General features: G+C 36.2%; 1 protein-coding gene across 1 annotated transcript in view; it reads left to right on the forward strand.

Annotated features, from left to right (window-relative positions):
• LOC144434302 (MAM and LDL-receptor class A domain-containing protein 1-like) overlaps positions 1–12767 on the forward strand; it is a 40369-nt gene that overhangs the window by 24125 nt on the left and 3477 nt on the right. The window contains exons 23-34 of the mRNA XM_078122754.1: positions 561–683; positions 1220–1366; positions 2080–2177; positions 3456–3638; positions 4229–4478; positions 4671–4811; positions 5509–5853; positions 5986–6114; positions 6477–6632; positions 6829–6986; positions 7223–7430; positions 8103–8249. Of these exons, the coding sequence (XP_077978880.1) occupies positions 561–683; positions 1220–1366; positions 2080–2177; positions 3456–3638; positions 4229–4478; positions 4671–4811; positions 5509–5853; positions 5986–6114; positions 6477–6632; positions 6829–6986; positions 7223–7430; positions 8103–8249 (2085 nt within the window). The remainder of the gene's footprint in view (positions 1–560; positions 684–1219; positions 1367–2079; positions 2178–3455; positions 3639–4228; positions 4479–4670; positions 4812–5508; positions 5854–5985; positions 6115–6476; positions 6633–6828; positions 6987–7222; positions 7431–8102; positions 8250–12767) is intronic.

A 12767-nucleotide genomic window follows, 5' to 3' on the forward strand; every position in this document is an offset into this window, starting at 1 on the left:
CATGTGGTTTGAACATTATGCGCTCGAACGGATTGGTTGGAAAAATGCACTCAAAATGACTGGTCGCAATGATGAGGAGTGATATCGTATGTCACCCTATCTGACTATGTCAAATGAAGTCAATATGTTAACCCTCGTCAAGATGAGCACAAGAGCGACATAAATTATATGTAAACATCTGCAAACATGCCCGTAACTTCCATTTCGGGGTGGCTAAATAACTATTTGCGCTTCATAGCATTGCAAGTAGTTAGCGAGAAAGCAAATCCAACAGGCTAAATATCACATTGCCCCTGGCATCCAACCACAGTGACTTGGTTTGAATGTGATTATGAGTGTATATGTGAAACTAAGAGGTGGGAATGAAGTGGTATTAAATGAACATCGTCCTGTCATCACCATAAAGGCAAGATACAAGATACAAGATAGTCCAACATGTTGTACACACATATATATGACAGTGTATAGTAATGCAAAGGTATTACCAAATCGTACTGTACAAAATATTCAATTAATTTCGAGAAAGGTAAAAATAGGGTTATATCTCTGTTTTCCCCTAGTGATAACTGGTGCTACTTGCCAATCCTCCGAGTTCCGGTGTGCTAACAACTACTGCATCGACGTCAATAAAAAATGCAATTTTGTAGATGACTGTATGGACAACACTGATGAAGAATTTTGTGGTATGTATTTTACTCCATGAAAGCTTCTATCCGTTATAATTTGTGTTTTACACTGGTGTGATCACATGCTACTATCTAAGGTCAAATTTGTCAGAGTATCCCATCGAAATGATAAGCATATAACATGATAAACATTCTATGCAAATTGTGCTTCTTTTAAATTGTACAACCGAATTAATTATTTAATATGGATACACATGTACGTGACATTCAAGGTAATTACAAATAACAATAGATAATGAAAGCAACACGTGTGTTATTTTTACGGCAAATGTATTTGTTTGAATGTACATCAATATGCAGTGAAACGAAATATTTGATTGGAATCAATAAATAAACTGTGATAAAACACCACAATTGACTCACTGTTATATTAATAGTAGATATTTTGATCTCAATAGAACAGCATCCACACTTTTTGTATTACAAACATTGTAGTTGGTCATACGATCTGTAGTAAAGTATTGTAATCGTGGTATTATATACCGTTCTTGACACCATAACGTAGGTTTAATTGAACTCTTCATATATTGTAGATTTACCTGGACGATGCCCATTTGAACATAGTACATGTGATTGGTTTAATGAAGGTGGGGATAATTTTGACTGGGCTCTTGCCAAAGGGGACACTCAAACCATAGGAACTGGACCATCTGGAGACCATACTACAAGAAGTAGCAAAGGTATTCTGTAATGTAACAACATAGTTCCTTATTTTGATCAACGTCAATGCCACTGAAAGTAGTACTAGCAGTAAATTAGTATAAAACGTATTGAATCTTACACTGGTTTCACACTTCAGTGGGCTTTTTCAAAAAGTGCAATTTAAGATAATGGAAATGGTATCAAAACGTAAAATCCAAAATGTTTGCTCGAAGAACTTCTCAGTTGGTTTTCTGTGATGTCTTTTCCCACACAGGAGTACAACAAATGTATAAAACAATAATAACAATAATAATGTTGTTTTTTATATAGCGCTTTCCCATTCAGTGCTGAACATGCCTTATCATTATTACCTCTAGCGGCATAACGGCCCTTTACTTCCTCAACTCCATCGGGAGCAGGCAATCCAGCATATATAAGCACATAGGATTAAAGCATTCACATCGCAACCTCTATCCCACCAGGTCCTCAATTATACAGTTGTGTTGACTGAGGTACAGTCGTGGTTCAAATCTTGCCCAATGACTTTAGCCATTCAGAAATAAATATCAGCGACGGGGCTCGAGCCTGCAACCTGCAGATTCAAAGCTGGCCACTCTAGCACTTCACACATCCTGACTCCATAAAACGTGGAGAATTATATCTTATTTTATTTCGAAATAAAATGATCCAGGTATGAACAACAGAGTGTATAATACTTGGTATTTTCTTACATGATACATTTCTCTCGTAGGAGGATATCTTTACATAGAGGGCAACTACCCTCAATATCCATGGTTTACTGCTCGGATTGCAAGTCCAACCATCAGCAAGACAAGCCAAAACTGTAGGGTATGTGTTTAATACTTTGTAGGACGCATAAAATGACATATTTAACTCAAACATGTTAAAGAAACAAAACAAAATCATTATTGCTTGAATATACAAATATCAGGTGTTTAAGTGGTAGATGTTACCAGCAGATAATTTTGTCCAATGGTTAGATTTTACAACAGCCAAACTAGGCATTCAACGTGGTGGCCTTTTATATTGTCTTACTTACCTTTTTTGAATATAGTATAATTATTGATATTTATCATTGCAGCTGAGTAATGTTTGAAGTATACATGCGTTCTAATGACAACCTTGATTCACAAGCGCACCAGCTCTGGACATACTACGAAAATATAGAACACACAATACGGTATACATAACACGCGCGCTTGTGAATCTGCTATAGCGTCCGTGTGATACGACAAGTTTGTCATGGAATGCATGGATTCTCCGTTACTCAGCGTTACTCAGCTGCAATTATAAACATCAATAATTATATTATATTCATAAAAAGCATGTAAAACCATATAAAAGGCCACCACTTTGAATGTCTAGTTTGAATTTGATTTTACCAGTAAATAATTTGGTGCAAGTGGTAGATTTTACCACTCGATAATTTCGTTCAAGTAGGTTTTACCTGCAGATAATTTGTGCAAGTAGTAGAATATTGCCAGCACATAATTTTGTTAAAGTGGTAGACTTTACCAGTAGATAATTTTGTTCAAATGGTAAATTTTAAAAAATAGACATAGTGAGAGACTGACTAACGAACGGATGCCTACACCGGTTATGCATAGAACTCGGCTCAGAGTCATACGCTAAAAACATCAACACTGGCAAGTTAAAATGTCGAAAACATTGTGAAATTTTCAAAAACACATTGTCAAAAGTCGTTCAAAAATTCAAACAATAGTTGCATTTAATGGACAACGATTTCACTGCGTTGCGCAACTATCACAACTGGAAGTTTTTACGATGTTGATGTTAGCATGTCTACCGTTCTACGTGTACGTATTGGCTTCAAACCATGGGGTAAAGTAAGTTATGCACAGGCAAGGACAGAACCCGATTTCTGACTGTGTTTCTGTCCCTTACTGGGAATACATTGTCGAACTTGTAACCAAATGGAAATGAGTGAATTATCAAGGTACTTAGTAAGCACGTTGAGAAATGATACAGTTTAGTATGCACACAAAATAATAATATTTTGATTAGATGTACAAAATACCTCAAAACGTATCGAAATATGAAATACACATATACTAAGCATAAAATGTTTTATTTTTTTATATGTAGATATCATTTTGGTATCACATGTACGGAACTTACATCGGGACATTAGCAGTGTATGTGAGGACTTCCTATGATGATCCAGTCAGTGGTTTGGAGTTAATGCAGAATGGTAATATGACAGGTGATAGCGGGGATTTCTGGTGGCAGTATAATGAACCAATTGATAGTGGAGGCAAGGATTTTAAGGTGAGATAATAATTAAAGAAACAGCTTTGTCAAATCGTTAATCATAAGGAAAGGTCACTGACTGACTGACTGACTGACTGACTGTCTGTGTGTGTGTGTGTGTGTGTGTGTGTGTGTGTGTGTCTGTCTATGTATGTATGTATGTCATAAACTCAAAAAACGCCAGACTATTTGACTTGTGATTACTAGTGGGTGTCTACTTCGGAAATTGTTCAAAGCAAAATGATCGCATATATATATCGCGTATATCAAAACAGTCATTGACATGTCAGTCTTTTTTTAACTCTATGGACCACAGAGACGATATGAATTGAATAGACCACTACGACATTTGACATATCTCAGACTATTTGAACGCAATGGAACATTGCAGCAATTGTGATATCACACAATATTTGCATTTTGTGGAACACTACAATAGTTGACATACTACTGTCGTTTCGAACTCTGGAAGTCTACCGCAATTGGCATATTACAGACTGTATTGATTCATTGGAACACAGCAACATTTGACAATCGCACACTGTGTTAATTCTATGGAACACTCTTTCAATAAGCATGGACTGTATTGAATGTATGTTCATATTTAGATTGTTATAGAAGGGATGGTTGGAAGTAATTACCTTGGCGACATTGCCATAGATGATGTCACTTTTTCTGAGGGTTGCATAAAAGGTGGACAGATTCCTGGCGAAGATGACGCACAGCAACCATCTCATGGTGCATGTGATGACGACTCTAGAAAGCTGAATTGTGATTCTGGTGATGAATGTTTTTATACCTGGGAGAGATGTAACTTTAACTATGAGTGCAGTGATAAATCAGATGAGAAGGGATGTGGTAAGTATTGGAAATATATAAACCTAATTCTGACTGATAGTAAGAGTGAATATTAGATGACATTCATCATCGCATCTTCTTCGAAGACTTGAGTTATGAAATATTTTTAATTTGTTAAACAAGAATTTGAAGCATTTTCGTGTGTCGACATCAGAATTGGAATATCATTGTTTTGTAATTACATGTCTTTAGGAACGAGTTGTAACTTTGAGAGTGGACAATGTGGATGGAAAAACGTCATTAACAGTCAAGTACAGTGGGTTTACAGTACAGGTCCTGCATACACCACGTACTCTGGGCCTGGAGTAGATCATACTTTAAGCACACTTGCAGGTAGGTTACAAACACCTTCAAAGTAACGCTTATTCAAATGTATACTAGTGCATTATTGTCTGCTGTAGGATCTTCACCATTTCCTTTGACCATCGAGGTGAACTAGTAATTCTTACATATTGTGCTATTTGTACAAAGTTTGTGGCTAAATAAAATGAATTTCTTAGACCATTTCCAAACGTAACACAGAACGAGAGAGAGAGAGAGAGAGAGAGAGAGAGAGAGGGAGAGAGACAGACAGACAGACAGACAGACAGACAGACAGACAGACAGACAGAGAGAGAGAGAGAGAGAGAGAGAGAGAGAGAGAGAGAGAGAGAGAGAGAGAGAGAGAGAGAGAGAGAGAGAGAGAGACGCACACACACACATCCACGCATCACATTGCTGCTTAGACCAATTGCTAAATGGTGGCCATATTTTCTGTGAATGTTAACCATCTGTTCAGTATTTCAAAACAATAGAGACACTAGTACTTTCTGAAGTATCTGTCCCTATAATATATGATATAACATTTCTATTAGTAACTCTATATTTGATCCTAAACTTTACCTCCTGAGTCAACATTTGACAAAACAATCAATGTTATCCATTAGTAAGTCAGAAGGAAATTATTTGAGGGGTTGATGTGTTCTTTACAATCTTGTTTGTTTATTTACCAGCTGAAAATGCACATGTATGTTTTATACCTTTATATTAGGACACTTCATGCTATTCAAAGCCAATACAGTCTATACATATCTTGGTTACACTGGATTCATGAAGACTCTACCGTATCAACACAGTGGAGAAAATTGTCAAATGTCATTCTGGTATCACCAATATGGTTTGACAATGGGATCAATGGATGTTTACCTAAAATTTGCCGACCATACATCGTCCAAACTGTGGAATATGGTTGGTGACCAAGGCAATATTTGGAAAAAAGCTACGATTGATATTGGAAAACAAGACGAATTTTCCATTGTGTTTGAAGGTGTACGTAGTACAAGCATCTATGGAGACATTGGCATTGATGACATCCAATTAATTAATTGTTTTGATGGTAAGGTTGTGGTTTTAAAATAACTTCGATATTTTTTATTTTTTTTAGATTGATAACATTTTCTCAGTCTAACTTTATACTTTAAAATCAGGGTTTTTATAATTGACTGGATGCCTTATTCCTCAATTTCAGAGTATTATGATCGGCCATGTGATCCTGGTACCGAATTTCAATGTAATGGTGACAAATCATGTCTACCGCTTAAATACTACTGTGACTATGGCCGAAACTGTAAGGACGGTTCTGATGAGGAACTTTGTGGTAAGAATGTATCATTTTTATTATAGTATGCTTTATGGCACTCGGAGTATGATAAAACTATGCCCTGGAACAAATCTCGAGCGATTAGGAAGTGTTATTCGTTGAATAATAATGTCGGCCAACGAGAATCAAAGAGTATAGAACAGAGCACCAATCTTTCCGAGCACATGCCCAACTATTCTAACGTCATTGTTAATTATTGAAATATGTTTATTGTGACAGTGTCATTTATACTTGAATCTAATTCAACTGTCCCAATATTTGTGTACAATCATACGTGTCTGTATCTTCTTTCTTTTTAATATATAATATTAGGTATCAAACATTGTTTAATATTTCTTGTCCTTATTACTTTGCATTAGTTATAAAACCTGGAGATTGCCATTTTGATGACTTTGATAGCAATGAATGGTGTTCATGGGAACAGTATGATGATGATGATTTCGACTGGAGTTTGAGCAAGATGACACTTGCAGGTCCTGCCCATGACCATACAACAATTAATACTACCGGTAACAGTAAGTATCCGAATCGATGTATAGAGTATTTCTTGGTAAATGCTAGGATGTTGTAAATAGGTTAACACACAATCGGTATGTCATCTGTTGTACTTCTATCTCATTTCCCTGATTATATCCTAGGTATTGTAGCTTCGTCTGTCATTAATTTGTCATAAATTATAGTTATATTGAAATATTTTTTTTCTTTTTGCAGGCAAGTTCGCTTACGCTGATAGCTCGACATATCCGACAGGTGCAATAGGACGAATATCCACTCCTAAAAATAGTATGTTTCCAGCTAGTCGGGATCTTTGCTTTGTTAGATTCTGGTATTACATGTATTTTAAATCTGATGGAGTTGGTACCCTTAGGGTGAGTATATATCACATACTATCGTTTACTGTATTTTTTTCAAATGAATACTTTTTCTTCAAGCCTTATTCAATGAACAAAAATGAACATTAAATGACATTTATTAAACATGTCATAATGTTAGTTTATTTAAGAGGAATCATAATCATATTGATGACTACGATCATATCCACCACCACCACTTACTATCAACACTCTCGGGTTAACACTTTTACTAATTTACTTTGACAATTCAGCTTTATACAGAATCTAATGAAGAAAACGCACAAAGATTACTCATATGGCATAATTTTGGTAGCCAAGGAGATAGATGGAATTATGCTAATGTTGTGATTGGCAATACTCACTCATTCAAAGTCGTATTTGAAGTTATCATGGGTAATACTAACGCATCTGACATTGCAATTGACGATGTCACTTTTACGGAATCTTGCTTACATCCAGGTATGTTATCATAATTATAGTCGGTAGGTGTTATGATGAAGATTGGTGGATGTTAGGATGGAGATTAACTGTGTAATATTTACCAATAAATTTAAAATTTGTAATGCGCCAAAATACTTTGATAATTATAGCTTTCAAATTGAGTCTTCATGCATGCCATCTTCAGGGATTTGAAGTCAAGAGTTGTTTACTTTACAATCATCCTTAAACGTGACAGCTAGGAATCATCATGCATTTTGGTGCAGTACAAAGTTCAAGTTTATGGTAACTAGTTGATAAGATATCTTGTCTGGTATGTTATCATGTATAATGCTAGTCAATAAATATTGTGTTATTATGTTATCATGTATACTTCTAGTCAATGGGTTTCTACAACCGGTATAACAATACTGAGAAAATCTTCAAATATCCCTTCAAGAATAACATCAAAATAGTTGTGCATGATCGTTACCCAATACCTGTTCGAGCAGATACATGTAGTTTATTTTGAATGATAGTGTGGCACCCTCGTCTAGGAAACACCTTTCAGTGGCACACAACTTAATGAGTCACTATTCTTACGAGGAGACCATTCTGAAGTATGCACACTCAGTAAATGTCACATTCCCTAAAACGTTTGCAATCACTATGTTTCATATGAGGTTTTATATTGTGTTGTCGTGTTGGCGATAGATAATGATACACTTGTCGGATCTTGTCCACGAAATCATCTGTATTGTCCTGGGGACAAAGTCTGTATTCCTAGTGAACAGGTGGATGATGGAGAAGTAGACTGTCCGTCTGACTGCTATGATGAGACGGAGTACCGTAATGACTGTGGTAAGTTACCTAACAAGATTCCAAAATAAAATGTTAGACAGAAATATCAGTAGTGCCCAGATACTGATTTGACATTTGTGACATTAGTTATCACAATTGTTACTCTTTACTTTTACTTAATTTTATTCACTAAGCTTTTACGTTAAGCAGGCATTCCATACAGGTGACTAACATCTATAAACTCGGACTCAGGAAATCTTTTTAAAATTACCGCGTTTTAAATACAATTCCAGGAAATATAGTCTACAGCGTATCATTATGAATTTTTCACATGCTGTCAGCCAGAAACAGTAATGTATAATTCAACAACCTAAGACGATTTTGTTTGTGTACCATTTTAATGCATTTGTCGCAATTTGTAGCAAATGCTAGATAAATCCCTTTCCAGTTGTACTAGTAAAATTACACATTTTAAATACACTATCATTTATTTCTGTTCGAAGAGAATAAGCATCTTATAATCTCTTTTATCATCATTCAGAGTCAATCGGGATAAATCCCACACAAGGTCCAGCTGCTAGCTCGAGTAAGTTGCCCTTATTATTATTATTATTATTATTATTATTATTATTATTATTATTACAAGTGAAGGGGTTTAAATATTATATAATAATGAAAAATGTTGGGAGGACTTTAGAGGAATATCACTTATGGTTGTTGTGATATACGTAGGAGGTGTAAAAGTTGACGTTTTACACCCACAACTAATTGTTCAACATTTCCCATTCAAGCTTCAAGTCATAACACTTCTGAGCTTGGTACTTGCCATGTATATGAATAAAAGTATAACAATATTATTTTATTTATCACTAAATTGGCACGAGCAATGTGGACCAGCGAAGATATCATTTGTCCATTATTCCGCGAAGCATTTAGGCGCCAATATTTGATTGACAGCTACAGTAGCGATGACTCAGAATTTCACAAAATCCCTTTGGTCTCTACTTACTTACGTTTGAATCTCTTCTAAAATTGTATGGCTTTGATTTGATTTGATCTCAATCGAGAAACTGCGATGTTATTGTGCCGGCATGTCATAAAGTTGATTTGACCTGTGTCATGACTTCTGCTACCGTTCACTGCTGTAAGAATATTATTATATTTATTACAAGTTGTATTTTCATGAATAGCCGATAATATGTAATAATATATTAATCCGAATGCAAAAATGTACCTGGAATTAAGAATTGTACGGCATACTTGCGGAGTGCACATGATATAAGGTCCTTCCAGGCATTATGATATTGTGTTATACTGTGTAACATTGTATCACATTCACAAACTTAAAGGCCCAGTTATACGATGCAACTCATGAAGCAATTCGTCGCATGCGACGAGGCTTGCAACTGCGACGGAGCGCGTACACGATGCAACGAGTTGCATGGTGAGTCGCAAGAGCTATATGTTGCACATGCGTAGATATATTAAAAGTTACCGGTCATCGAGGTCAAGTCTTCTAGCGGCAGGAATTTGGCAAAAATGCTATGAAATTGCTAATATTTACGAATAAAATGACTGAAAACTTGTTGAGGTATCGATAGTAAAACTCTATCCAATTCGAAGTTCGTTCAGGGCGATGTTGATCTTTCCGACGTCGCTACTTGTATTCAAGTTGGAAGAAGACTTGACCTCGATGACCTGTAACTTTTATATATCTACGCATGTGCAACAGTTTAGCTCTTGCGACTCACCATGCAACTAGTTGCATCGTGTACGAGCTCCGTCGCAGTTGCAAGCCTCGTCGCATGCGACGAATTGCTTCATGAGTTGCATCGTGTAACTGGGCCTTAAAAAGGCCACAACCTTGATGGTGACACAACTGTGAAATCATGGATAATTTATCGATATTCCATAAAAATGGAGGGTATGGAAGGCTACTCATCCCCAACTATATCCAGTGGCATTGTGTTTAATCATGAAGCAACTAACGGTTTCCTTGAACGCATCTTTGGATGGATGTTTTGGTACACGAGTGTCAATGTCGTGTCAAACCGGACCTTATTTAATACTCAACGACTTAGATAATCGAATGTTACACCGCTTATTCATCACGATCATGTCATGTATTCAACTGAACTTTATGAACTACGTCCTCAACCCTTGTTTTGAACAAGGGTGTTACCATAGCAGATTTCCACTGAGCAGGAAATGACCCGGATTTGATTGCGTAATTAAACAAAGTCGTGAGACTCAGTGTTATTTGGCTTGCGCCAATAACATTGCACTGACACCATCTAAACCTGGTATCATCTCGCAGATTTTTTTATATAAAATCATTTAATTTGTCAGTAATACCATTACTATTATGATTTGCTTTTTTGATATATTCGGCAGCTACATTATTGGAAAAACTGTTAAACGCATTTCCTGTTTCCTTGTTGCCTGAAATTTCTGTACCATTTCTAGAAAGAAATGCAGAGTTCTGTGATTTAGACGTTAGAACTAGATGCTTATAAAATTTCCAGAAATCCTTTGTGCAGTTATTCAATTTAGTATTGTAAAATTCATGTTTAGCTGTCCTAATCCCTTTAGTTCTCCACTTTGTGTACACTGCATGTGACTTATTGAGTTTATACTTGTCTCTAATATTGATAGACAGGTCAATATCTTCATTCCACCATTCAGGATTGTAGGATATTTAACCCTTTTCTCTTTGATTGGTGCATGCTTGTTGACAATATCAAGAAATAATTTATTCCAAGTATCTAACATATCAATGATATTGTCCGAATTAATGGTGGACCACGGGACTTCCTCTAGATCTTTACAGAAGGAGTCTGGATCAAATTGTTTGGAACATCTATATTTAGTATGACTGTTTAGTTTGCGTAACAGAATTGTTAGATTTTAGTCTTTTATTCTGAGAGCTATTGGTGCTATAATGTTATATATGGCTTTACTACATGATCTGTCATTACATTAGAAATTAAGGTCTGTTTACCAAATACAAGATGACATCTTATCTATGTACTTGGTCATCAATGTCATTGTGGTTGTGCTTCAACCGTGTTATGTTTAGATCCTTCTCCTACTTTTTAACTTGTTTATAAATAGTTTTTTCTGAATATGTAACAAACACGAGATTTCAAAGCTAGGGGTTTTGCAAGGGCTAGTTCCATCAATTCGTAATTGTGAATTATCATCCAGAAGTTCTAAATAGCGGAATATTAATAAATAGAGATTTCTGATAGCGCTTCACGTTGCGGGTTACTTGCAACAAAGGCTCCCAATATATCCAAAATTTCACGTTAAGTGTGTGTGTGTGTGTGTGTGTGTGTGTGTGTGTGTGTGTGTGTGTGTGTGTGTGTGTGTGTGAAATATTGGCTGTACTTAGAATTGCGAATGTATATCACGTCTTGGGAGCATATGAATGGCTACATTGGACTGACACTAATAGTAGTGCCACCTGTTGTTAGATTCTCAGACCTGATGTATTTTGGAATGTGTTCAGATATCGATTCTTACCAAAGAGCACCAAAACTCTATGCTGGTAAGCAAACTCAATTTATAGTCATCGACATTTGTTGATAAATGTCAGAACCAGTCAGACTACTAAGTAGAAATGCACTAAGTAATGCTGGTAGTAGTGACAGTGGAATATCATGGACTTCATAGCTCAACGAAATGAAACGACTTAACGGTACAATGGTTGATTTGGCTAGAGCTCTAAACGCTAAAATAGGTGACCGAAACAAAGAAGAGAACAAGCTGAGTAGCCAGGCAAAATGGAGCAAACGAAAGAGTTAGCAGTCCCAAACCTCAGAATAGACAATTAAATGATACAGCTAAGGATGAGGCAATAAACGTGAGAAAGTGATCATCAATCAGACATGACAAGCTTCTAATAGAAAGAGACGTTTATGTTTACGACGATAAAATCCAAGACGCTCGGTTCCTGTTAAAAAGGAACATTTATGAGGTCGAGAAAGAAGTATTGATGTGACGGGGAAGAGAACATATGGATATGAGGAAGAAAATGAGAAATAATCTCTATTATTTACCACATAGAGACACAGGCTAAACTTTTGATATTACTTTCACTTGGTGGATATAATTCTATTTTCACAGTATGTTAACCTGTCATTTTACACGCGTTGTGTGCTGTATTGTTATCAGTCACCATTTTGAGGGCTGCTCAGTGAGGGGCTCAGTGGATTAAGATAAAGCCTATTAGATTGTCAGCTGCGAATTCAATATATTTTCAAGTAGCGCCCTCCTATGTATCACAGCAGTTTTTCAAGTACCCCCTGTCATCCCCAGTACCTCCCCTAAAATCTCCGCCCCCACTAACAGGTTTTTGTGAAAGCAGTTTATATGCGGCCCAAAATGACATGACATGACAACACACCACACCACATCATACCATATTAATGAATGTACACTGATAATTCTCGGAACCTACAATAGTATTTCTTTAACGTTAGAGAGTCAAACTAGAAAAAGAAGTTCGACTTATTCTCACAAGAGCCTGTAATAATGCGGGGGTCATTGTGGTGACGAAGAGGTTTAATATTAATG

The sequence above is a fragment of the Glandiceps talaboti genome, chromosome 4 (assembly GCF_964340395.1).
Source record: "Glandiceps talaboti chromosome 4, keGlaTala1.1, whole genome shotgun sequence".
NCBI classification, from domain to species: Eukaryota; Metazoa; Hemichordata; class Enteropneusta; family Spengelidae; genus Glandiceps; species Glandiceps talaboti.